The sequence below is a fragment of the Alosa sapidissima genome, chromosome 11 (assembly GCF_018492685.1).
Source record: "Alosa sapidissima isolate fAloSap1 chromosome 11, fAloSap1.pri, whole genome shotgun sequence".
Lineage (NCBI taxonomy): Eukaryota > Metazoa > Chordata > Actinopteri > Clupeiformes > Clupeidae > Alosa > Alosa sapidissima.
The window spans coordinates 15,331,339-15,357,621 of record NC_055967.1 but is presented as its reverse complement, the minus strand read 5'-3'; the positions used below and the strand labels follow the sequence as shown (position 1 = coordinate 15,357,621).

General features: G+C 46.8%; 1 protein-coding gene across 2 annotated transcripts in view; it reads right to left on the bottom strand.

The window, feature by feature from the left end:
- eea1 (early endosome antigen 1) overlaps positions 1–26,283 on the bottom strand; it is a 33,103-nt gene that overhangs the window by 5,246 nt on the left and 1,574 nt on the right. Inside the window, exons 2-27 of one of the 2 annotated variants that reach the window (XM_042109230.1) lie at positions 24,792–24,869; positions 23,420–23,532; positions 23,255–23,309; positions 23,041–23,106; positions 22,865–22,895; positions 22,158–22,262; positions 21,409–21,530; positions 21,070–21,225; positions 19,678–19,692; positions 19,054–19,170; positions 16,361–16,699; positions 14,022–14,171; positions 13,531–13,650; positions 12,433–12,636; positions 9,468–9,668; positions 8,281–8,394; positions 7,362–7,517; positions 6,912–7,051; positions 6,089–6,419; positions 5,520–5,621; positions 5,132–5,326; positions 4,342–4,524; positions 3,903–4,088; positions 2,930–3,061; positions 1,051–1,236; positions 21–259 (exon numbers count right to left, since the gene is read on the bottom strand). In XM_042109230.1, coding sequence (XP_041965164.1) covers positions 21–259; positions 1,051–1,236; positions 2,930–3,061; positions 3,903–4,088; positions 4,342–4,524; positions 5,132–5,326; positions 5,520–5,621; positions 6,089–6,419; positions 6,912–7,051; positions 7,362–7,517; positions 8,281–8,394; positions 9,468–9,668; positions 12,433–12,636; positions 13,531–13,650; positions 14,022–14,171; positions 16,361–16,699; positions 19,054–19,170; positions 19,678–19,692; positions 21,070–21,225; positions 21,409–21,530; positions 22,158–22,262; positions 22,865–22,895; positions 23,041–23,106; positions 23,255–23,309; positions 23,420–23,532; positions 24,792–24,869 — 3,836 coding nt within the window. The remainder of the gene's footprint in view (positions 1–20; positions 260–1,050; positions 1,237–2,929; positions 3,062–3,902; positions 4,089–4,341; positions 4,525–5,131; positions 5,327–5,519; positions 5,622–6,088; positions 6,420–6,911; positions 7,052–7,361; positions 7,518–8,280; positions 8,395–9,467; positions 9,669–12,432; positions 12,637–13,530; positions 13,651–14,021; positions 14,172–16,360; positions 16,700–19,053; positions 19,171–19,677; positions 19,693–21,069; positions 21,226–21,408; positions 21,531–22,157; positions 22,263–22,864; positions 22,896–23,040; positions 23,107–23,254; positions 23,310–23,419; positions 23,533–24,791; positions 24,870–26,283) is intronic. The other variant, XM_042109231.1, reaches the window with a different exon arrangement.

Sequence of the window (26,283 nt, the reverse complement as noted above, 5' to 3'; positions counted from 1 at the left end):
GTGTGCGCGTGCGTGCAGACCTCTCGAGCAGGGCACGCCTCTCGTCCTGGTTGTTCTGCACGGTGGCCTCGAGCACGGCCATCTCCCCGCGCAGCTCGTCCGTCTGCTTCTCGAGCTCGGCCACACGCCGCTGGCTGCCCTGCCACTCACGCTTCAGAGTGGCCACGTTCTCATTGAGCGCCGACAGCTGCAGGCCCAGACGCACCTCGCTCTCCTCCTTCTCCTTCTGCAGCTCCTCACGCGCACGCACCTCCTCCGCCTAGGGCACCAGAGAGAACACAGGCAGACAATCACATACATACACACACAAACAAACAAACAACCTTACAGATCTTGGATTGATGTGATGTGTGTGGTGTTTCTGCTTCCGCTATTTCCATCCATTAAAGAATAGCCACAAATTTACTACGGCCTACTAAAATGAGAGATAACACTGAGGAGGCTGTAATGTTGATATACTGTACATATGCCCATGTATGTATGTATGTATGTATGTATGTATGTGTGTGTGTGTGTGTATCTTTAAAGCGTAACTCTCGCCAAAATGCATCCTAGGGTGTTTTTGTGAATGTACCGGAGTCACTTTCGTTTAAAAGCATAATTACATCCGAAGTGCCGCTTTTAAGCTTGTACGTGTTGTCGTTTTTGGGTGAACTGGCCTTTTGAATGGGAATGTGGGTATGGGTGCTATGGGTACTACTATATTGATACATGATTATGTCAAAATCGCTATTTTTAAAACACTAAGAAGGCTTGACACAACATGAAACTTTGATCGAAGTATCATCAGTGTCTCTACACATGAACTCGAGCATTGCGAACATTGTTCGTGTACATAGTTTACTAAAAAGAAAGGTTTTTGGACAACTCAGTCCTTGACTGGCAAGACGGCAGCGAGCAGAAAAACCAAGTGAGTTGTTCAAAACCTTTCTTTTAGTGAACTCTGTGTACACAAGGTGAGAATAATGTATGTTTATATACCATGGACAGTATTTGGTGTGCGTGTGTGTGTGTGCGCGTGTGTGTGTGTGTGTGTGCGTGCGTGTGTACCATCTGGGCATGGATCTTGTGCGTGTCGGCCTTGCGCTGCTCCTCTTTGGAGCTGAAGCCTGTGCGTGTGGCCTGGTGCTCGCGCTGCTCCTGCTCCAGCGCCGCCTGCCCCGCCTCCACACGGCCCTGCAGCTCCAGCTTCTGCTGGATCAGCATCTGCTTCGCCGCCTGCAGCTCCTTCAGCTCCTGACAACACACACAGCAACCGCACACACACACACACACGTAAACACGCATACAGTACATAAACACACACCTCTATAGGGCTGCAGCTATCGATTCTCTCTCCCTCTCTATCTCTCCCTCCCTTCCTGTCTCTCTCTCTCCCTCTCTATCTCTCTCCATCTCCCTCCCACTCCCTAGCTATCTCTTTCTCCTCCCCCCTCTCTCTCTCTCCTTCTTTCCCTCTCTCTGTTAGCCAAACGCAGTGAGTGTAATGCAGCTTGAGAGCCAGGGCAGACTGCAGATGGTGTGTGAGGAAGCGCGCGGAACACGAGAGAGAGATAGAGGGACTCCCACTGAGTCCACTTCCTCAATTAATCTAGCACTTTATCGATCGATTAATCGGATTTTTTATTTTTTTTGCATTTTTAAACGACCAAAACAAATAATGCATAACGAAAATTACATTGCTGTAAAATGATCAAGCAATTGGCACAGAGGTATTTATTCTAACTCCAACATTTGGCTCCAAAACTAAGCCCATTTACTGCAATTTACCCATTTAGTGTTTATAAGTGCCAGTACCAACAATTAAATAATGTTCAAAATGTTGTCTGTAAAATTGCAACCTCTTGTGCATGACTTAGCTGGGTGAACAAAGCTGTCCATATTATGTTGTTAAGTAATGGGAGGGAGAAGAGGGGAAGCAATTTAATGTAATCTAGACCTGATATCAAAGTAAATATCTGTTACTAAACAATAGCATACCATTAGGCTACTAACAAAATGTCACCATTACTAAAAAATAGCCTACCATTAGGCTACTAACAAATAATTTTACCATTAGGCTACTAAAAAATAATTTCTGGGGTGAGCCTATTTGCTATGGTAACCTAGCAACCTGTGTGTGTGTGTGTGTGTGTGTGTGTGTGTGTGTGTGTGTGTGTGTGTGTGTGTGTGCACGCGTGCGGTGCGTGAGGGTGCATGCATGTGAGGGGTTCTTTTTTAGGCATACTGTCTTGCAATTGAACGTGAATAAGTTTATTAGGCTACTTAAAAACATCAAAGCTAAACATTATATCACGACATCGCTACAAATATTGTATGTGATTAAAATCAGCCAACATCAATGTAGGCTATAGGCTACGTAGATAGATAGATAGGCTAGACAGATTGATAGATAGCCTACATTATAGACGCTTGGTGAAACAGCATGGAGTGGATGTTTTCGGTTCAGATGCTCGTTCTTTTCCTTTTTGAGTATGTAATGATCCCAAAACTTTACTTGAAAACTTTAGACATTCTCTGCCATTTATAGACATCTCATAGGAATTTAACGAGGCTTCGAGGCAGTCGTAATTTTTGTAATCGAGTTATTCGAGTAACTCGATGAATCGTTTCAGCCCTACACCTCTACCACCTAAGCAAAACCTACAGCAGTTTTACCCACACAACAAACATTGGGTGTGTAAGGCACAGTTCAGGCTTAGATAAAAAATACCTAACATTGGTCAGTGTAAACAGCTGTCAGTCAAAATACCTGAATGTGCACAGACATTCATCAAGGTGAGCTGTGTGAGTTTAGAGTACATACTGTACACACAACACACCATGGGCCCACATGCATGTTCTCCACGATCCTACATAAAAGCTCCTTTGGAGCAACTCTAGTTTGGGGGCATGGCATACATGTGCAGTTGCATATTGCTCTTCTGACCTTGTCGGACTTCTCGGCCAGAGATTTGAGCTCGGCACCCAGGCGACTCCGTTCCTTCTCCAGAGCGCTCTGGGCTGCCTTCAGCTCCTCCACCTGAGCACGCTCCTTCTGCAGCTCCTCCTGCGTCTGGGCCTGCAGCGCGCACACATGCACACACACACACACACACACACTTCAGTGACATGGTTTGTACGAGATACAAGATACTCTCCTGCCACTAGAGCCACACACCACTAACACTGATTAGATGTTTAGAAACATATGACTTTATATTCATTACATGACGCTATTCATGTAAATTACATGATGTAATTGATGCTAAATGCTACTCATTTTATTGCATGGGTGTGGTGCAGCAGTTATCGTCTCCCCTACGTATCCAGTTGGCCAAGGTTTGATTTGGCAAACAGTGCGAGTCTCTGTACGTCTCTTTGGATATAAGCATCTGCTAAATACCCAAACTTTACCGTTTGGTTTTATAATTGAATAAAACCACTGCTTGGTTGAATTCCTTACTGTGATGAGCTCTTTAGAAAGGCAATTATCAAACCTATGGCTCAAAAGAATACTGGAACATGCTAGCTTGGCAACGAGAGATGAAACGAGCAACTGGGGTTTGGCCCAAACAACCACCCATTTAAAGCTAGTAACAGCAGTTTGTCCAAGTTGAGAAATGTTTGTCCAAGCAGTTTGTCCAAGTTGAGAAATCAGTAGTTCTACAAACAAGACAGTTTTAGTGATGAAAATGTAGAAATTACATCAGCAAATTTACAACACACAAGTGTTGCAACAGTGGAACGAGCAGGATAATGGACTTCACCCCTCTCGAGTAGCAGAAATTAATGCACTTCGAGGTGTCCTCCACTTTAAGTTGTGACCGCATTACCACTTCGAGAGACACACTACTGGACACTACTGCACACCTGCCAGTGTGAGTGCAGCTGTGCTGTGCTGCTGGGCTGTGCTGCTCTACCTGTTGGTTCTGGAGCTCTCCCAGCATGCTCTGCTGCTTGCGGCTGCTCTCCTCGCTCTCCTTGAGCTTCTGCTGCAGCGCCGCTCCACTGCTCTTCAGCTGCTGCAGCTCCTCCTCACGCTTGCTCAGGTGAGAACGGCTGGCCTTCAGCTCCTCCTGGGCTAGCGCCAGCTTCTCAGCGGATGCCTGAGGGACACACATACACACACACACACACACACACACACACACACACACACACACACACACACACACACACACTAGTAGTAAGACACACACTCACCAAATGTACACACTTCATCTATAGTTGCTGGAGCACAGAGGCACAAATAGGCCACACAAAGAGCCACAAATGACTTTTATCACAGAGCTTCAAAGTCTCCTTTGAGTAGAATTTTCACTTTTCAGGTATGATCAACACACACACACACACACACACCTTGATGTCCTGGCGGAGTGCGGAGAGCTCAGACTCTTTGCCATAGAAGTCGGACTGCAGGGTGGCCAGGCTCTGCTGGCCCTTCTCCAGGCTCTGCTGCAGCTCCACGGCACGACTCCTCTCCGAGCTCAGCTCACTGGACACAGAGGAGAGCTGTTCCTTCAGCTTCACCTCCTCCTCAGCCTGACACACACACACACACACACACACACACACACACACACAAACTCATAAGACATGCATACAGATATACACACCCTCACAAAAACAGAGGCTTTATGTTTTAAGTGAAGACGTCATATTCGGGTCATTTATTAGTGCAATATCCTGTAACTGAATACAACAAATGTTATTGCCCAGATTCCTCTGGCTGAGTGTGTGTCTCCATCTTAGTCAGCAGATGAATCTGAGCTTCTGCGTCATGTCCCGGCATTCTCAACCCAAATAAATTCTCAAAGGGTACAGCTGGCGTCTCTTACCAGCAATTGTCTGTGTGTCTGTGTGTGTGTGTGTGTGTGTGTGTGTGTGTGTGTGTGTGGGAAGGCACACAGGTGTAACAGTGAAGGTATGCATACGCTGTGGTTATAGATGCGTAAGTGTAAGAGAACGTGTTGCTTTATAAAAATGTGTCTGTAGCAGGCACTTGTGTAAGACGATTGTGCAAGTGTGTGTGTTTATATGCGTGTCACTCAACACGCTGACTTGAACATGTCTGTGGGCCTGGGTGCACCCCTGCTGGGCTGACAGGCGTGTGAGAACGACCGAGCACGCGAGCAATGCCACAACATGCCTTCTTGGCCTGGGCAGCCTGCAGGTCAGACACTTGGGTCTCCAGTTTCTTCAGTTCCTGGTTGAAGGACCCCTGGGTTGTCTTCAGCTGTGCCTGCAGCTGTTGCATCTCTTTGTCCTTGGCTTTGAGGGTGTCCTGAGCTTGCATAAGCTGGGCATTTACAGTAGCCATCTGTGACTTCAGCCCCTTCTCCGCCTGTTGGGAAAAGCTTTATTTAGGGCCCGTTTCCCGTACATGCTTCAGAGTAGAATAAAAGTAGAACTTCGAGGAAAAGCTCCATGGAAAAAAAGCTTTGGGTTTAGGACTAGGCTGGCCCTTCGTGTTTACACAGTACCGGGCCTACACATAATTATACTGAGAACCATAAAGCCTGGAGAAGAGAACTGACCTCGGTCAACTTCTGAAGTTGAGCCTTGACATCTGTGAGCTCCTTGGCTGTGGCGTCAGCAGTTTTCTGAAGCTGCTGCATGGCCTTCTGGTGAGCCTGCTCCTGTGGAGGAGAAAGAGAAGGGGGGAGGGAGGGAGAGAGACGACAGTTTTACAGCCCAGTTAACTCATGGAGACCTTATCAAACCAAGCCCCGGGCCACGTCTGCACACGTTTAACTGCCCTCGGTGCCAACAGCAGTGGAAAGGGCCAAGCGGGCCAGAGCCTCATTTCCCAGAAGCACAGCAGGGCTGAGGTCATCGCAGGCGTTTATGGAGGGGGATTGGTTTAAACAATGTCTCCATGGGCTCGGGCACGCCGCACAGAACACAATACATTGGAACACATGACAATGCCAGTGGAAACAGAAATCCTTTGATCGTGGCCCATCTGATGAAACCCACCTCCTCCCTTCATACCACTGACAGACCACTAAGGGCAGATAACAGCGCCAGACTTGCCCCAGGGATGGCAAACAAACACGGACTCACTGACCAACAGACTAACACTGAAAACCACAGAGGCCCAAACCTTTTCACTGAGGCTGGCCTCCAGGCTCTTCTTCTCTTTGTCCAGTTGGCTCTGGCTCTCCTTCAGGGCCTTGGAGGCCTTGGCCAGGCCCTCCTTGGTCTTGGCCAGCTCCTTGGCCTGGGCCTCCTTTTCCTTCTGGGCCTTCTCGAGGTCTGCGGACAGGGCCTGTGCTTTCTTGTCCAGCTCGGCCTGCCGCGCCTGCCCCTCCTGCGTGAGGGAGTCCAGGCGGGCCTGCAAGCCGCTGTGCTCCTGCTGGCTGCTGTCCAGCTGCTGTCGTGCCTCGGTGAGGGCCGTGGAGCGCTTCTGGAGCTCCTCCTGCAGGGCCGCAGCACTAGGGACAGACAGAGAGAGAGAGAAAGAGAAGAGGGAGGGAGAGGGAGAGAGAGAGAGGGAGAGAGAGAGAGAGAGAGAGAGAGGGGAGGAAAGGAGAGACAGAAAGACAGAGAGAGGGAGGGGGAGAGAGAAGGATAAAGATAGAGATAGACAGACAGACAGACAGATAGAGAGGAAGAGAGGTTACCCTCATTTTGTATACACCATATAAATACACAAACAAACCTGTTTAATGACTCTCATACACAACTGCACACATTGTTTATGCGCTGGCTGTACAAACCTCTACTGTACATACGTACATACATACAGAGGAGTGTCTTTCACTTGCTAAATTGCCGACATCTGGATCCATTCATGCATGTGAGAGACCACTCTGCTAAGGGTGACTGACTGGGCTAATTCTCAGTTTACTCTCTTTCAGTTCAAAAGAAAAGTTCTAAATTCCTATGTCGGCAAACACACACACACACACGGCTCCAGTCCTTACCCTTGCTTCTCCTCTCCGAGGAGGCGTCCCAGCTCTTTGCCCTTCCCATCCAGCTCTGCCACCTGCTGCCTCAGCTTCTCCTGGTTCTGCTGTGCCTGCTCCTGCCACGAGCGCAGCTCTGCCAGCTCCTGCTCCGCTTTCTGACACACACACACACACACACACACACACACACACACACACACACACACACACACACCAAAGGTCAGGTTTATGCATTGTATAACATGGATGAGATGGTCCACACATTAATGAATGGATAAATGGAATAGATGACCATACACAGCAGTAAGACACACAAAAACACAGCATGAAGGCCTTATGAACCAAGGATCAAGAAGGCCTCATGAAGGCTCATTTCGAACTCAAAACATAGTTTGGGTTGCAACTTTCAGGTGTTGCTACATGAACAACCCACAGAGCTGTGTGTGTGGGCGGTGCCCTACTGACCTTAACATGGGCCTGTAGTGAGTCGGTGAGCTGTTCGGAGGTGAGCAGCTTGTCCCTGGTCTCCTTGAGGCTGGCCTCCAGCTGGACACAGTGCTCCTGCTTTTCCTGCAGCCGCTGGCCCTGCTCCTCCAGCTGCACCTGGCTCTTACTCAGCTCCTACACACACACACACACAATACATTCAGATATATACAGACCAAACAATGGGATAAAGGCCAGTGCTCAACTAAAACAATGACATAAAAGAGACTAAATTGTTGCCTGCTAGGACATCACAGACCTCATTAAGTACATCTAACATTTTGAAAGGGCGCCGATGTACAGTAAGGGCACAAACATCGTCTCACTAATTTTGATTGGAGAGGAGATTCCATCGACGTCTTGTAGTGTTGATATGGACACGTTTTGCATAGTTGATCTGGAGTGACTGGACTATAAATATATACCGTATCACAAATAGCACCTCCACGCTGGACCAGGCACATACTTGTTAATGGCCTACGCTAATGGTCATAACTTTTGGTCCCACACGTGGGCAGCACTTGCCATCCCCACACAGAAGTGGTCATACACAGGCCTCCCAGAGCTGACCGTCACAATACCCAGCTGCTCCAGCTGCACTTGGCTCACTTACACTCAGGCTCTGCACACAGACGCAGCAGTCAGACGCGAACACAAAGCAGTCACTCACAGAAGATGAAAACAAACACAGATCACAGTAGGCCAGTGCAAATGCCTAAGCAGGCAGAGACTAACAAAAACTGCAACAGCTACACAGAAAAAGAAAAATCACACACACACACACACACACACAGGCCTCAGCTGAGAACACAGAGGGATGGCGCCGGGCTAATTGGCTGGCAGGGGGTTAGCATTGAGGCAGAGCCAGCTGTTGCTGCGCGAGGTCGTCATGGCTCACCTGCTGCTTGTCCTGCAGTGCATGCTGGGCCGTCTCCAGGTGGTTCTGGAGGTCAGCTCTCTGGGCGTTCTTGGCCGCCTCAGCCGATAGCAGCATCTCTGTCTTGGCTTTCAGCTGGGGGAAGGGAAGGGAATGGGGGAGGGGGTTGGGTAGTTACAGCATGATATGGCCACACAAAGCACAGTGTCCTGCAGACACTGTGCCCACAGCTGCATCCTTTACACTCACACAAAGCCTATTAACTCATTGAATGCCAAGCTGTTTTCGGAAGCTTAGTCTGCTACTATGGAGAGCAAGGCAGGCAGCAAAATGTGTACCCGAAGACAACTCAAATGGTAATGCAAAAATTGAAACATCATTAACATTAACAGAACAAGCATACACTGCAAAGTAAGTAAATACGACTAGTGTGACGCACAATGCAAAAGATAACACTTGGCAAGCAAGCTTGGCAACACAATAGAGTTTGTTTATAGGCAGGTGTCTGAATTCAGCACCATGACGTGGAAAGTGAAATTGCAACCAATTACATGTCATTATGGTTAGAAGCTGGAGCGCTGCAGGGGAGCCAGTCCTCATCTGACCCTGGCCACCGGACAGCCCCTCATACGAGAGCACTTCTCCCGTTACAGCGGCCAATCTTATCCGCTCTCGAGAGCCCGGCTGATTACGGACATTAAAGCTCCGCCGGATACTCGGCTGATCTGCTTCCAGGGTCTTGCTTATGGAGATTAAGGCTCTTGACGACTGAACAGCACGGGGCCTTTGTGTCGGTCCAGACGTGACAGTCAGCGTGTCGAGAAAGTGCTCAACGCCACTGATTCAGTGTAAGTGTGAACTGGAGGGCGTGTGGGATCTTGCAGGAGGGAGTGATAGAAAATGGTTTACTTTATGTGGAGAGGTTACAAACTTCTGTTAATATGTGCAAGGGGCTGAATTGGGAAGTATATGGTCAGTATATGGTCATTATATGGTCATTTGTTGGGTGGTTAAAATGCTATTAGACAAAACAAAAGTGTGCATGTGACTGTCACTAGTGGAAGCATTGTGTCTGTATCTCCATGTTCACATGGGGAGTGTCATTTTTTTAATGATGTGACATCATGCACACTTAAGTGTAAACATTCATAGAATCTGGCGAAATGTGTCTCTGTGTGTGTGTCCTTATCTCCACTCTTGGTGCCTACCTGCGTGTCCAGTTGGGCGACCCTCTCGCGGCTGTCCCCGAGCTGCGAGGTGAGCTCTCCGTTGGAGCTCTCGAGCGCCTGGCAGCGGTCCTGCAGCGTGCGCATGGCCGTCTTCTGCTCCTGCACCTGCTCGTGCAGGTTCTCCTGCGCCTGCTTGTGGCTCTCCGACTGGTTCTTTAGCTTCTCCGCCAGCTGTCCGATCTGTGGGAGAGGGGAGACACTCGGGTCAGATAAGGATGCCAGTTAGGCTGTAGAGTACACACAATGGTGAAATATGATAGCTGACTTTGTACTGTTGGGATAGTAGCTAAGTAGAGTGCCATTGCTCACTACCACACCAGCCCAGGAACAGTATGTGTATTGTCTTGGTGGGTGTGTTATAATCCTAAATGCAAATGTTAGTGTGTATTTGTCTGCGTGAGCATATTTCATTTGATATGCCGCTCAGATGGAAGCTAACTGGTTTGCATGTATGTGCTAATATGTTGTTATGAGTGGCTCGATGGTTTTTTAAGCCCCCAACGTCGTTCCAGGCAGCGCTGCCACCGTCGACTTAAAGCAGTGTTTCCTCTATTTTTTATTTAGCATGGCGGCCCACCACGGTTTAAATTAATACCGCCACACTTTCAGAATCAGACGCACAATGTAGTTGCAGTTGCTTTAATCCTGCCAACGTATCCTCCCCTGCTGGCTGCCGCTCACATTGGAATTTAACAATAAGTAACCTAAAACTAGTCAGAGGGGGAATGGCCTGCCGCCACAATTATAAAAAAATCTAGTAAAGGCACCTAATCCTAAACCTAACCCTAACCTTATCCCATGCCTAACCCTAGCGCATTCCAGGCAGCGCTGCCTTGAAGACAACGTTGTGGGCTTAAAGAAGCACTATGTAACAATTTTAGCAAAAATGACCTTAACTATGCAGGTTGAGAGTCGTTCTGATGGTTCTACAACACTTTCTGGGTCGTTTGGTGGGTGCTTCGTCTCCCCCATACGCTTCTCCGCGGAAAAAACGAATATGCAACTTTCTGGACCCTGTCCGGGTAAATCCGGATGTGACTCAGCGGAAGTATCCAATCGCGCCACGAAAATGTAGTCAGATTGTAGTTTCGAAGAAGACTGCAAAACGGACGCAGACTTGGCTTTGTTACTGTTGAAATTGTAAGTAGCCTACCCTTGGGAGAACTTTGTCTTTGTAATGTGGTTTGATAAGTCTCTTGAACAATGTGTTTGCTCGACCGTTTTATTGTGAGCCCTGTATGTGTTGTTTAGCTTGGTTTCTTGATGGCTAGCTCGCTAGCTAGTGGGGGTTTAGCGTAGCAGTCACTTGCTACCGAAGCTGCAGGGGGAGCTGTGTAGTGAAAAATGCGAGCCCAAATCTGGCAAAAACCCAGAAACAGCAAAGGAATAACCAGACCTGCAGTGCTTCTTTAAAAAAAACAAGAAACTTGTGAGTGGTGTGTGGTAGTGTTAATTTTGTCACCTATTTTTTATTTAGTCGCAGTCTTAGTCTTGTGACGAAATGTCCTTTTTAGTCTTTGTCATATTTAGTCATTCAAATATAATTTTTGTTAGTCAAGCTTTAGTTGACTAAAAGTCTCGTCATTTTAGTCTAGTTTTAGTCAAAAGAAAACTAAAGGTATCTTAGTCTTAGTCAGTTTTAGTCAACACATTTTAGTCTTTTTTTATAACAAATTATTTCTGATTACCATTTGAGTCAAATAGTGTTTCACACATCTCAATTTTCCAACAATATTGTGTGTCCACAGGGCTACTCGTCTGTTATAATTACTCATTCTGATTTTTTGTCAGTCAGTATGTTTACATGCACAGGTAAGTCGAGCTACAGTTATACTGTAGCTCGGCTGGGATTTGACCATAGACAGTAAAAGATTTGACTGGACCACTGTCATATTCGTAGACCAGTGTTTCTCAAAGTGTGGTCCGAGGATCACTGGTGGTCCGCAAGCTATCCCAAGTAGTCAGCGAGCAGACGTAGTAAAATATAATATAGATGAGTTGTTTGCAATATTGAACCAACTTGTATGTAAAAACAGTTCTGCAACACTGTCTATGCCAGTTTAAATCATACAGTATGAATCCACACAATAAGCAAAGTGCAAAGACAATAAGCAAGGTGGTTCAGTGAGTAGGCCTGTTGTGTTGACTAATTATAGGCTACTGTTGAAGTAGGTCTAATCTTTTTTTTTTTTAGCTAGGGTTAGTTAAGTGGTCCTAAAACTGAAAAAGTTTGAGAAACACTGTCATAGGCCAAAGTATTAATGTTTTACTCCGCCTCGCTAGATGCCGATATGCGCCCAAACACAACACATTCCCCAAACAGACTCTCCATCTTAGCCATAGCTAACTTGCTAGCGAACTTTCCATATTAGCTTACTTGCTAGCAAACTTTGCATCATCAGTCTAACTAGTTAAATAGTTGACATTACAATATGAACATTTTTGTATGGACATTCTGGGGGATGTTAATTTGTATGAGAGAAGCTTCAACTTCTGGGTATGTAGCATTGTGGCATAAAGCTTAGGTAGTTAGCTTGCTAACTCTGGCAGAAATCTCCAGTGTTCTTGTTCCATGTAGTTTCGTGTTGCAGCCACAGGGTTGCAGCAACAGCACATAGACTAGCCTACAGGAAAGCTGTTGCGTATGAACTCATTCGGAATATTTTGAAAACGTAACAGCTAGATATTCTGTCTTCTCATTTTGTAGACGAAAATGAAGAGAGATTTTATCTTAGTTTTTATTTCAAGCAAAACATTTTAGTCTCGTCTTTTTTCGTTAACAATAATGCATCTTAAGATAGTCTTAGTCAGTGGTTCAGGACATTACTGCCGTCTCGTCATCGTCTCGTCTTAGTCATGAAAAAAAAGGTTGTTGACGAACATATTTCCTCTCGTCTCGTCTGACGAAATTAACACTATGTGTGAGTGTGCCTCTAAGGCCTACCTGTTCCTGCAGCGTGTGGTTCTTTTCCTGCAGCTGGTTGAGGAGGGCCGCCTCGCCCTGGCCAGCCTGGATCTTGGCACAAAGGTCCTCCCTTTCGGCCTCCAGCTGGCTCACGCTGTCGCGGCTCTTCTGCAGCAGGGCCTCCAGGTTCTGGATCTTCTGGTCCTTATCCCCGATTTGGCGCAGGACCTGCTCCAGGTCATTCTGACCAGGGCCCAGGAAGAGCAAGACAAGGAATCATTAGAGGACAACATCTCACTTACAAAAGCAGCTACCATAGGAAAAACAGAACAATTCAGTTGACTATTCAAGAGGTCAAGTATCAAATAGGACCAAATGGAAAGAATCTTCTACACTTATTGTGCACCGAACCTACTGATTATTACGAACAGAATCATCAGGAGTGTGGTGACAGGAGGCACCAGTGAGGGCCTGTGCTGTAACAGGTGTGCTACGTAAGGGATAATGAACGACACGGTGGTCTGTTTACAGAAGTTAATGCACGGTCGAGGTTGTAAAACGGCCCCGGCGCAAAGCGGAGGGCCGTTCAAACCTCGTAAGTGCATTCATTTCTGTGAACAGACCACCGTGGAGTCCATTATCCCGCTTGTTCCACTGTTGCCACTTGCATTGTGCTCATTTCCTGTTACAATTTAAACGACACATATCAACTAATTTCTCAACTCACAGGACAAACTGCCGTTACTAGTTCTAAATGGATGGTTGCTACGGCCAAAGGCCAGTCGTTAGTTATATCTCTCCCGTTGTCAAGCAGGCATATCCCAAGATTCTGATGAACTTTAGCTTTGAAACATCGCTATTTTACTTAGCCTGCTGTCATCCATCTAGCTAAAAGCCACCTCTGTCATATGCTACAATGTTGCTATGTTCTGAACGTCTGCATTTTACAGCTCGGATGCAACGTGACAGTTCATTTAAACTTCACAACGAGTTCGGCGAATTAATATACAAGTGTGATATGGCCAAAAAAATGGATCTACTTCATAGGTGTGCAAATAACATTCGGTTAATGGTCGTTCTAAATTACGTAGGACAATGGGAAATTCAACCAAGCAGTGGAATAATCAGGTATATTACCTGGGCCTCCCTCAGCTTGCTATTGGTGCTCTGCTGGAGTGTCTGCAGCTCCTGGTGTTGCTGTTTGGCCTTCTCCAGCTGGTGCTGCAGCTCTGTAGTCTTAGTAGCATTTTCCTTCAGCTACACAGACAGACACAGACAGACACAGACACACAAGCACACACAGTGAGAGAGAGCATGAATCGAACCTTCATTCCTTTTTATCTGTATGTGCTCTGCTTTCACTGTACATCCCTTTAAATGGCAGATCTCTGTAATGCTAATGGCGACATGGCTTTTTGATATGCAGACATAGACATACACATGGGTGTCCTCTCTCACCAGTCAATGCACCGTATGGACACAATTTTTTGGTGCTGCACAGAGTTTGTACACACAAACTTCACACCGTGCGAAGACCGTGTCCACAAGTATACTTGGCCCTTAACCCCAACACCTCCCCCTGCCACCAGGTGAGGGCAGCACTGGGGCCTGCTGTGGTGTGGTCCTACCTGCTCCTCGGAGCGGGCGAGTTTGAGCTGTAGGTCAGCGGCCTGCTGCTCGCGGTCCTTCAGTTTCTCGCCAGAGAGCTGCCTCTGCTCCTTCAGACGGCCCTGCAGCTCCCCCAGCTGCCGCTCCTCCTCCAGCAGCTTAGCATGCAGCTACACACACACACACAGGAATGAAGAATGTCAAATTATGGGACCCTTATAGAGATCACGGGAGCCCCGAGAGCAAGAAAATGACTTGACTGATACCTGACTGACTGCCTACACACACATCGCACATATTTGACTCCAAAACCTAAGAGCACGGAAGCCCATCACAGTATCTGAGGCAAATGTGTTCATAGACACACACACACATACAAAAGAATGCAAGTTATATTATGGGACCCTTATAGAGATCACAGGAGCTCCACACACACATCACACCTATTTGACTCCAAATCCTAAGAGCACGGAGGCCTGTTACAATATCTGAGGAAAATGTGTTCATAGACACACACACACACACACACACACACACACACACCTTGAGACACAGGGAAGCATGTGAGTGCGGGGACTTTCCAAAGATAACAGGCCAAATCAGAGCGATCAGAGCCTCTTAACAGGCAAAGCAAATGGCTGGGGCTGTGCAGATGTCCTGAATGAAAGCATTACCTTGTCTGCTCAGGTCCCGCCAGCTCTGTGGAATGCCACATTCCTGCCATGCCTGATAAAAACCTGCCTTAAAGATCCAGCTCTGCCTCCCAACTTGGCATAGTGACGGAGCCTATCCAGACACCGGATTGGATAGTTCTGGGTGTACTGTTCGCTTTTGGCAGACCCGATGGATCTGAGAGACTGAACGAGATTAAAGGCTTTGTGTGCACCTCTCGGCGCTGGAAGGACAGGGGCTGCTGCCTCCAACAGAGAGAGAGCGAGGCTGGCAGACAGATGGCATATCTCTTTTAGGGGCCCAAATTAAATGCCACTCTACACGCCTTCCATCTCTGGAACTATGCGGCGTTCATCTGCTCTAATAGCAAGGGGTTCAACAACTGGATGGAACCAGCTTTTACATGGACCAGGGATCATGTAATAAAATCAGGCCTGTGAGTGTGTGTACATGTGTGTATATGTTGTCCTGAGTGAGTGTGTTTGTCGCTTCCTGTCCAAGATTGCAGGTTGCAGGTGACGTGCAGGTGAACACCACAATGTTGTTTTTGTGTGTGTACATGTGTGTGTGTATGTATGTGTACATGCAGGTCTGTGTGTGTGTACATGCAGGTCTGTGAGTGTGTGTATACATGTAGTGCTGCCGCAATTAGTTGACCATGAAAATTAGTCAACGGCATTTTTTTTTTTAGTCGACGAGTCGTTTTACTATTGACCGCCTATTTATTTTTGGTTTCCCGTCTCAAACGGCTCACTGTAATGTTATTAACTCTTGAGAAGTACAATGCGTGTCTTTGGATGATAAACAAACAGGCTACTTAGACTTTGGCAGTAATGTTTTAAACCCCGCCATGCCCGCAAGTGTACATGCGAGCTGCATATAGCTGCGTGCGCCTGCCTGCTTTCAGAGCGATTCATTTTTAGGCAGAGGCAGAGCTAAGCGGGGGGAGCTAAGCTAAGCGTAGTAGGCTAGTCCAGACTCTGACTAATGGTATTGTGGAAATTGCAATAAATGAAGTGAAGAGAGTGTCTCACGTTGACAACGAAATGGCGTGTAGTTTATTCATTCATACAAAAACCCGTTAAAACGGACATGACGCCGCCCGTGATATCAACAATCAAGGTGCGCGTCACTAAAGAGGCAGCGTCCCTATAACACAGAACGAGATAATACATTGACGTGAACGCATCTCAGATCGTAGCATAACTCACAACACAGAACACACTTACCACAGGCATAATAGTTAAGTAAGGGGATACAGGTCAATAACACAATATGGTGAATTATGTCCACAGTGTCCACTACAGTATACTATAGGCTAATGGAAATGCAGATACTTATGCTTAGATTATGTCTTAGACATAAGATTTTTCAACAGTTTACTTGAGCTTCTAACAAAAGTAGGCTGATATGTTTTAAGTTTTGGCCCTTCAGTCGAGTTAAAAATAAAATGGACACAACGAAATAGCAAACACTTGATTTTCTTCAAAAAAAATTAGTTGTTTAGATTAGTCGACTAATCTAAAAATTAGTCAAAAGATTAGTCGTTAAAAAATTTGTCGTTAGTGACATCACTACATATGTGTGTGTGTGTGTACATGCAGGTCTGTGTATGTGTGCGTACATGCAGATCTGTGAATGTGTGTACGTGTGTGTGTGTGTGTGTGTGTGTGTACACGTGCCTCACCTGGCTGATCTGGCTCTGCTGCTGTACGCCCTGGCTGTCCTTCTCCTCGCGCTGCTGCTGGAGCTGCTTCCTCTCGGCCTTCAGCTCCTGCTGCTGCTGCTCCAGCTGGCTGACCTCGCGCTTCAGCCGCGCCGCCTCGTCCCCGCGCTCCCCCAGCTCGGCCTGCGCCCTGCCCAGCGCCGCCTCCGCCTGGGCCGCCCGCGCCTGGGCCTCCTGTGCCTCCAGGTCGCGCTGCTGCAGCTTGGCCTGCAGGGCCCGCAGCGACGCCTGGCCCTCGGACACGCTCTCCTCCAGCTGCTGGCTCTCGCGCTCACGCTTGCTCAGGCGCTCCGACAAGTTCTGTGTCCAGGGGACAGCAAGGGTGAGGACAGCGGTTACACTGGGGTCATAATGAGGGACATATCATATCACTTACACCTACATGCCAGGCACACACAAGTACATCTCATTTTCAGATGATTTTTAGATAAAACTTTTATCCAAAGCAAACTACAGTACAGCTCATATATGTTTTCCTCAGTATGATCAAGCTCTGACATATTCATATGTTATGGCACAAAATAAATAGAACTTAACTAAAAATGTAATATTATCAGTGTGTTCACAGGGTTGAGAAAACCATTAGAGGTATAACATATCCCATGTCCTTCAGCTCTTTAACCTTACATCTCATAGACACATCATCTTTCAAGTGACAGTAGCTGTTGAAGGCCATCAGAAATCTACTGTCTGAGAAAACAAGACACCCTGACTGAGATACAGATCTCATCGGTCAGTGTGTTCCGTGTCTGTTTCCTTTGCTCCCTAGGTCTGAACTGGAACACCCACACAGACGTCAAATGAAATGCCGGACGCGGTGTGAAAGAGGAACTGCTGAGCGAATGGAACAAACATCACGTCTTCACAGGTACTCCCGTCAACAACCAAGACAGCTCCGCCTCCTTGTGTGTGAGGAGTGAACGGGTCCATCCACGAAGCACACTCAGACCCTCAGGCTCTGACCTGACATGTGCTGACACTTCAAAGGCAGTGCTTTGCAGTACTTGGAAGGCGGCACTCGAATGCCAAGAGTGTGTGTGTGTACCATGACCCTGTGCTGCCAGACAGCTATAAAGAACAGGCTTGATAACGACTCGATCGCTAACCGGAGGGGGTGACCGGGACAGTGGCCATCGCACAGGCTGTCCATCGTGCACCAGATGCCCAGGCGACAGCTGAGAATCATTCACTCATTTGCTGGTGTGCGCACACACACACACACACACACACACACACACACACACACACACACACACGCGCACACACACACACACGCACACGCACGCACACGCACACACACGCACACGCCTTACCTCTGGCCTTCTCTCCTGAGTGACTCACAACCCTGATTCAGACATGTCCTACTTCTCCTGCTCTTTGCAACCATACTCAGTTACACATTCATCCACCCGTCTATCCCTCCACCCGTCTATCCCTCCACCCGTCCATTCCTCCCCATCTATTTGCACATCCAACCTCTTTCACTGTCCGTTCATCCCATTGACCGTGCATAAGTGCTTCATCGCCCCTCACCACAGACACCCCCTGATGAACAGCAGCCATCACCCCCCCCCCCCCCCCTCGTTTCGTTCGCCCATCAATCCTCCTGCTTATCGGTGCGCAGTTACTGTGACAGAACAGCCAGGCGCTGATGGCAGCGATGGGCCGCGTCCAAAGTCCCTCCTAATCCCTACTGCTGCCACGCACCCCACTTCACAATCGGAGCCCGGGCATTCTCCTCCTGGCATCACTCTGTTCGGCTCTGACAGTTTAATCCCTCTTGAACACAAATACAAACACACACACACACACACACACGCAGCTCAGCGGGGGGGGGGGGGGGGGGGGGTCTGTTACCTGTGCTCGTATTTCAGTGTAAATGACACAGGGCCGGTCATCCGGGACCATTACCCCCTGCTACTTTAATAATAGAGAGGAGCTGGAGTTGTGTCAACACGCTTTTGATGGCAGAGAGAAACACACGGCCTGCTGACAACAGAGGCCTTTGATGGCGGGCTTGGGGAAGGGGAAGGGGGAGGGGTCGGATGGCCTGCAGGCGGGGGCCAGCGGCCTGTAAAATGTGCTGGCCTCTTCCCGTGTATGCCCACTCGTAAACACTTCTACAGTAAACTTAAATTTGGACGGGGATTAGAGGGGCTCATTGGGCCTGTGGGGTGTGGTGTCTGGTAATGGGCTTGTCTGTCTGTGGAGCATATGTGATGTGGAGCAGGTGGGCACAGGTTCATGTGCTCGGAGCTTGAAGGTAATTGTGAGCGCATTGATTAATGTGCAAGAGTGTGTGTGTGTGTGTGTGTGTGCACCTGTTTCAAAAGTCAGCTGTCAGATTACTACAACTACTTATGCAATAGTGTGTCTGTGTATTTACTTGTTGGTGTTGTGACTGTTTGGATTCCTGTACATTGCCTAGATATGAGTCATTAAGCCTACAGCTGAAGAAACATGGGGCAACTTTTTGAACAACATTGTGGAATGTTCCCATTGATATTGGGCAACAATTTCTTTCCTGGAGAATGTTAATCATCAGTAGGCAAATCATCCAATCAGAATAAATGGAACTGGCTGTTTGGTTTCCCAGCAGCACTGCTCAAACAGTTGCCCTATGTATAATTAGCTTAAGTGCATGTGTGTATTACCTGATTGTGCTGCTGGAGGTTGTTGAGGTTGCTCTGAAGCTCATGAATCTGTTGGGTGTACACAGCAGCCTCCTGGGGCCCCTTCTCCAGCTCAGCCTTCAGCTGGGAGATGGTTTTCTGTAGCATACACACACACACATACACACAGTTACAGATGAAACATTCAGACAACCTTAAGGCTTACTATTACAAAGAAAACGAGTAAACATTTACAAAGTCAAACATGGAAAACGAAAAACAACAACAACATGCAGATCCACAAACACCAAATGCTTTGGAACACGTAGCACCAAACTCACAACATATACAGTGATCGCAGAATTTGATGCAACAAAACAGGCAGACAAGGGCAGTGTGAACACTCCATATTTGGACATTCCTCTAGACGCTGGGTCAAACCCTGACAAGAAATTACTTTGCTGCTTGTGATTTAAGTGAATTTACAGGATCTTACAGGATCAACAAATCATTGCTAGACACACCAGCAGTTCTTTGAAGAGATTCCTGTAATGTCTAATTTTATACAAAAAGCTTTAAATCTGTTTCATTGTTCATCCTTCCTACATGCTGACACTTTGGGAGGGTGTGCGGGGTGTGAGGGAGTTGGTGGAGATGGGGGTTTACCTCCAGGTTACGGATCTCCAGAGCAAAGAAAGCACACAGGTGGGGGAGGAGAGGGGTGGAGGGGAGTAAAGTGAAGGAGAGGAGAGACAGCAGTAAACACACAGGTCAGTAAAGCACACACATGGAAAAACTAGAGGCTATTTGCCACAGGCTAGTGAACAAACAGGACAAGTGGCAGGAAAAGCAGGACAGATCTGAAACCCCATTTCCAAAAGGCACTATGGTGTTGCCATTCATATTCATCAATTATGATCATCTTAACACTGCAATGCCTTTGGGAAACCAGGGACAGAAATGGAAGTTGTCCAAACACACACACACAAAATGTCAGAACTGACAGAAATATTGGAAATCAATGAAGAGCCTCAAACAACCTCAAAATAAGAAAGAAACATCCTTGTACAGTTCTGCATATTCAATATTAACTAGCTGGAAACTCACTAGGTAATTCTGCACACCAAATGTAATCATCACCTGGCCCCTCCACCTGAGCAGCACCTTGGCTTCTCCATGTATTCATGAGAGAGGAGACAGGTGCTGCAGTGATTAAGAGCCATAAGGGAAAGAACAGGAGGATAAGGGTGGTGGTGGTGGGGTCATTCTTCCCATGACTCGCACTTCTCCACCCTCAAGGCCATGTGTGTTTCAATAATGCAGACACCCATCTCTGAATTATTCACAATCGTATGCTTGGAAAAAATTAGCAGCCATGCAGGGGATTTTATGAGGCACAGGCTTGATGTCTGCCGGAGAAAGACGAAATTCAATTTGTAGCCAGCTAGAAGTGACTGCTGCAGATTTCTTTCAAATAACAGGCCAAGGTTAGAGAATGATCTAGCCTTGGGCTCTACATCCACACAAGCATAGTAGTGTTGTGCTCTGTCACTCTGAGGGAGGAGGTCAAAGGTGCAATCAGGCTGCTGTCCAGTGACAGGGAGTTGCTCCAGAGTTAATGTCTAACCTCAGGAATCAGTCATAAAAGCACTGCTTTACTACAACCAACATGCGAGATGACCATTTATCTGTCTGAGGTCAAAGTTCAAAGGAGCTTATCTAGCACAGATAGCAGCCTCACCTGAATTCTTATTCAATGAATCAGACGTGTAATGAGTCCAGAGAAATAAACACTGCCTACATCAAGGCTGACACTGAAATACTATACTTTTTATACTGTGAAATATAATTTATTGTTTATAATATTCTTGGTTGGATGACCAAATGGTCAGTAAGTGACTTTCCAGGTTACGTCTTTGTTGATGACTGAGTTTGTTATTTTTTGACATGCTGGTTAAGAAAGGAGAGGGGGGGGTGTTCTCTTATCTACATCTGAGGTAGTGTGGTTGGCGAGGTGTGTGTGTGTGTGTGTGTGTGTGTGTGTGTTCCCTTATCTACCTCTGAGGTAGTGTGGTTGGCGAGGAGCTCGTCATATTGGCTCTTCAGGCGCTCTGACTCGTCCTCACGCTCGCGTGTCATGTTGTCCATCAACGTCTGCACCTGCACCAGCTCCTTCTTCAGCACCTCCACATCCTCCTGGCCCGGGCGCTGTAGCTGCACACAGACAGGTCAAAGGTCACCGGGACACGTCACGTCACAGGGATCACACAGAGACTGTTGTGGTTGTGGTGGTGGTGGTGGTGTGTACGTGCGTGTGCATGTATGAGTATGTGTGTGTTTGTGTGTGTCTATGCGTGTGCATGTGTGTGTTTGAGCGTGTGTGCGTGCGGGGCCCACCAGCTCAGTGTTGAGCTCATCCTTCTCCTGCTTCTCTCTCTGCAGCTCCTGGTTCAGACTGGACACGCGCTGGTCGGCTGCCTCACGTAAGCTCTTCTCTTCATCGTAGCGCGACTTGATGTCTGAGATGAGAGACAAACAATAGAGTGACTCTAACAGTCACACACACAAAGCCTACTGATTGAACCTCTGGCACATACTAATAAGGACAGTGGTATTCTACCGCAACAGTGACACACATTACTTTCCAGAGCGTGAATATTCAGAAATAGATGTGGGTTCATGTGATTCATATGTGCCTCTCCATTAAACGATGCATAAAATACATGAGATGGCTAGAATAACTTTTCATAAGTACAATGAAAGAGTCACTGTGGGCGGTATAGCTGTCTTTTGAAGGCGCTTTGTAGAGGAAAACAAACTTGCTGAAGCTTTGTAGCTATTCCCTCCTGAGAACATCCACTTGGATGGCTGAAAATGACAAAGAATACATTCTCCGTCATCAGTCTAGAGTTGTCTTTTGAGAGCGATCTTATGGCAGCTGGCCCGGTGATACTGCAGACTTTCAACCCAAACTATCAGAATCACACCAGATACAACTAATTACTGCCCTGAATACGTAGGATCAGCAGCATCAGGGAACACAGTGAGGTGTTGCCATGAGTACCTGTAGCCATAGTCATGCTTTGCAGATAAGAATGGCCATCCAGTGATAAGACCTTTCCATTGCTGACCACTGGCATACTTGCCTACTATCTCTGTGGCCAGCTGGGCAGCTTTCTGTTCAAACAGGTCCTTCATCTGTTTTATGTTGAACTTCTCCGTCTCCGCCTCGTTGAGCTTGATCTCCAGAGCTACGCACAGTAAACACATTTGCTCTTAGTAATGGTTTCAGCTTCCAAGCCTAACAAATCCGCATTTAAAATGCAAGGCAAAACAGCCACTCATTCCACATTGCCACCAAAACACAAGTGCACACACACACACACACACACACAAGACCATCAGGGTTCCCACTTTAAGTAAATATAAAATTCCATGATTTTTCCCTGACAAAAAAAAACTGGAAGTGGACTGCAATTACCTATAATAAATGGTATAATATATAAACCAAAGATTTCAGAGCAGCCATGTATAGTTCAAGAATTTGACTTTTTTTAGAGCAGAAGTGAGATGAATAAATGAAGAGTGAATAAACAAAGTTAGTCTCACAACCACTCAAGAAAGCAGTAAAACTAATAACCAGATATACACCAATTCTGTGCGGAAACATTTTGTATTAATGTATTTTGGCAAATACATTTACTGATATTCCATGACTTTACTCCAAACATGATCACAATTCCCTGACTTTCCATGTCTAGAATAGACTTAATCAAAATCCCATGATATTCCAGAAATTCCATGACCCATGGGAACCCAATAGTATGCCAATAGTAGACAATCATGCACTGACCTGATTCCTCTGATCCAGTTTGGCCATCACCCTGTGGAGGAAGAGAGAAAGGGTACAAAAGGTTAACCACACCCAAGCACAACCACAGCCAAGCACAACCACAGCCTACAGACTGCATTACAGTTTCAGTTCATCATTCACACAGTGAAACAGAAAAGTCAACTGAGGGGAATTACTTGCTTCAGCTGCCCTTGAACTTTGTCTAGCTCCTTCTTCAGCTCTCCAGAGAACCACCGCTCTTCCTGACAAACCACAACAGACACAGAAACGACAAATGAACCCACTGTTGGGAGCAAACAAAGTCCTGTATCCAATGTGTCAGCCAGTAGAGGGTCTGCCGCATGGCCTACAAGACAGGGCCCACGCAAGAGGCTTTGAGTTCTGGCTAACCTTCAGGGAGGCCTGCAGGTCCTGCACCTCCTGTCTGAGCAGCACCAGGTCCTCCCTGTGTGAGGAGAATAGCCTTCAATTAGAGATCCCGTCAGGAGAACCATGAGGAGTGCATACCGATACTAGTAGTAGTTCAAGAAAGAACAGTGAGGGTAAACTTCTTACCTTCCAGAGGCCCAGGGTGAGGGCTGATCTGCAGACTCGTGGTACACCTCATAGTGCTTGAACAGTTCCTCTGCCGAATTATGGGACTTCATGCACTGAGGGCATATGAAACCCTGCAAAAAGCACACCACTGGTGAATCCCACTGATGAATTGGGTGAATTCATTCAATTCACACACACACACACACACACTAGACACACATCCCTACAAATACAAAAGCTACACAACAGATACATTATAAGTAAGTTAGTATAAGTATATTTCCGTGAGGGAAATTTGATCTCTGCATTTATCCCAATCCGTGAATTAGTGAAACACACTGCACACAGTGAACACAGTGAGGTGTAGCACACACTAATCCCGGCGCAGTGAGCTGCCTGCAACAACAGCAGCGCTCGGGGAGCAGTGAGGGGTTAGGTACCTTGCTCAAGGGCACTTTAGCCATGGTCTACTGGTCGGGGTTCGAACCGGCAACCCTCCGGTTACAAGTACGAAGCGGTAACCAGTAGGCCACGGCTGTCCCCATTCTGAGGTGCTGAGGCGTTAGGGTTGGGCGATGTCCCCTTAATTGGCGTTTGACGATGTGTACAGTAGAACATCACGATGGACGATGATATGGTGGGGGTAGTGTAATATAACACTATTATATGTCTGTACAGAAATCAATTTCAACTGTACAGAAACCAACTCAATTTTCTACAGAAAATGACATAGCCTACAGTTACACAGCATATTATAGGGTACATGTATGGCCTGATCAAAGTGGACAGCTAAGAGACATAGGCTACCGAAGCTGTGTGCAAGATCTGCTCTAGTGAAATCCGTGTGAATGGACAGACAACCAACACTTGTGTGTTCAACAACCAGCGGAATATTCCACATTCGCTGGGACTAGCAAAAAAGCTACTACTACTAGCCTATTATCGCGGCCATTCACTCATCTAAAATCTTCAGTGGTCTGTACCTCATACGCAACGCATCTCACACCACGTTATTACCGGCCATGCCGACTATGAGCAGGGGCAGCAGAAAGGAAAAGTAAGGGGCTGCGATTGTACAGTCCAGGTTACTGGGGGCAGGATGCTTTCTTTAAATGCAAAATGTTTTCTTTACATGCTGCATATGCATCAGTCCTGAGCTTAACGTGTTTATGTTTTAGCTTATGTGAAAGCAGGGTCTATAGAATAAGTTTGTGTCTGGTTTGTGGGGGGCGTGGCTTCACGATGGTCGCTTTCCATCGTGATGCCGTTCAACCATCACGATGGACGATAACATTCCCCATCTGCCCAACCCTATGATGCGTATGCCTGTGTTAGGTGCTATGACACAGTGTCACACGAGGGCTGCTAGAGGGGTCAGAGGTCAGCTCACCTCAGACGTCTGCTGGCTGTTCAGGTCTGCAGATGGAGGCTCTGACTCAGAGCTCTGGGAGCCTCCCTTCCCAGGAGTCTGGGGAGAGGATGGAAACACAGACATTCAACTTTTAACAATTTAAAACCCATTATCACTTCCTATTCGAATAGTATTGCAGGGTATGACCCATAGGCACTTAAGACGCTAACATTGTTATGTAAATAGATCAGGGATTGATGCACACAACAATCGATGCACACACTCTAGACTTTTATGAAATGTATAGCCTACCTTTTATAACATAATTCTAAATGTACTTCATCCATACAATGACTGCATCCTTGTTCTAGTTTCTGGTCACAATAAACTACTCTAATTTATGCCTACAGAGCAATTACTATTGAATTTGAGTTTAAAGGAGGGACAGAGAATTGAGTGGAGAGAGAGGGAGCAAGTGATAAAGAGACAAGGAAGGGATTTGACAGACATGTCAGCTCAGATCATACATGCCCAGTTGTTCTCGGGTGCTGGGCTCCGTGGGGCAGGCGTGCTAATGAGCTACTGGCTGTGAGCTGACGGCTGAGGGGCCTGGCACCGAGGTCAAGACTGAACCTGGCTGGCTAAGAATATTCCGTCTTCAATTTCTCTCTCACACATACGCAACTGGGAGCTGATTCCCAGTAGTACTCAGCAAGACGAAAAATAATATTGGCCTTTAGCTTTACTGGATCAGATGCACTCTAGTAATTGGCTGAGGCAAAAAAAAAAAAAAACAGGATAAGAGTTCACACAGCTTTCCCATTACTGACATGAAAATGAGCCACTCTCCTATGCACTAGCCTACTTCCTCTGAGGAAAGGGCTTGAGTGACACTGGCATAGGGAGGACGACCTTGTGCTTTTACTCGGTATGGCCGTCACCCAGGGGTTATCTGAGGACACATGCAATCCATGGTGGTGTAACGCAACACTACGGAGAGTCAGTTGTCTTACCCTCACCAAATTATGACCTTGACAACCCAAACACCCACAATATATAAAGACAGGCAGACCTAACCCCCACAATGAATCAGTTTACTCCTCCTCTAGGGTAAACTGTGACCATAAGAAACTCAAAGGCACCAACTCACTCATTGGACTCATACACAGACCCATCAACTCACTAGACATGCATTGGGATACTGTAAATTGACTGAAGGATGATTTTCAATAACGTTTAAATAATTACACAGTAACAGACTGATATTTAGGAATAGGGGCGGTGGTAGTGAAGTGGTTTTAAGGGTAAAGTTGTGGGTTCCACTCACAGCTTCCACCGTTGTCCCATTGAGCAAGGGACTTAACCAAAAGTTTCTCTGGGGACAATGTAATCCCTTGTAATATAGTTGATATACCAGTATAAGTCACTTTGGACAACAGTGTCTTCCAAATGAATATGTAAATGAAACAAAAAGTCACCCCAAGCTCAACAGATTTTTCAATATGGAAAATTCATAGTTATTATTCATTGG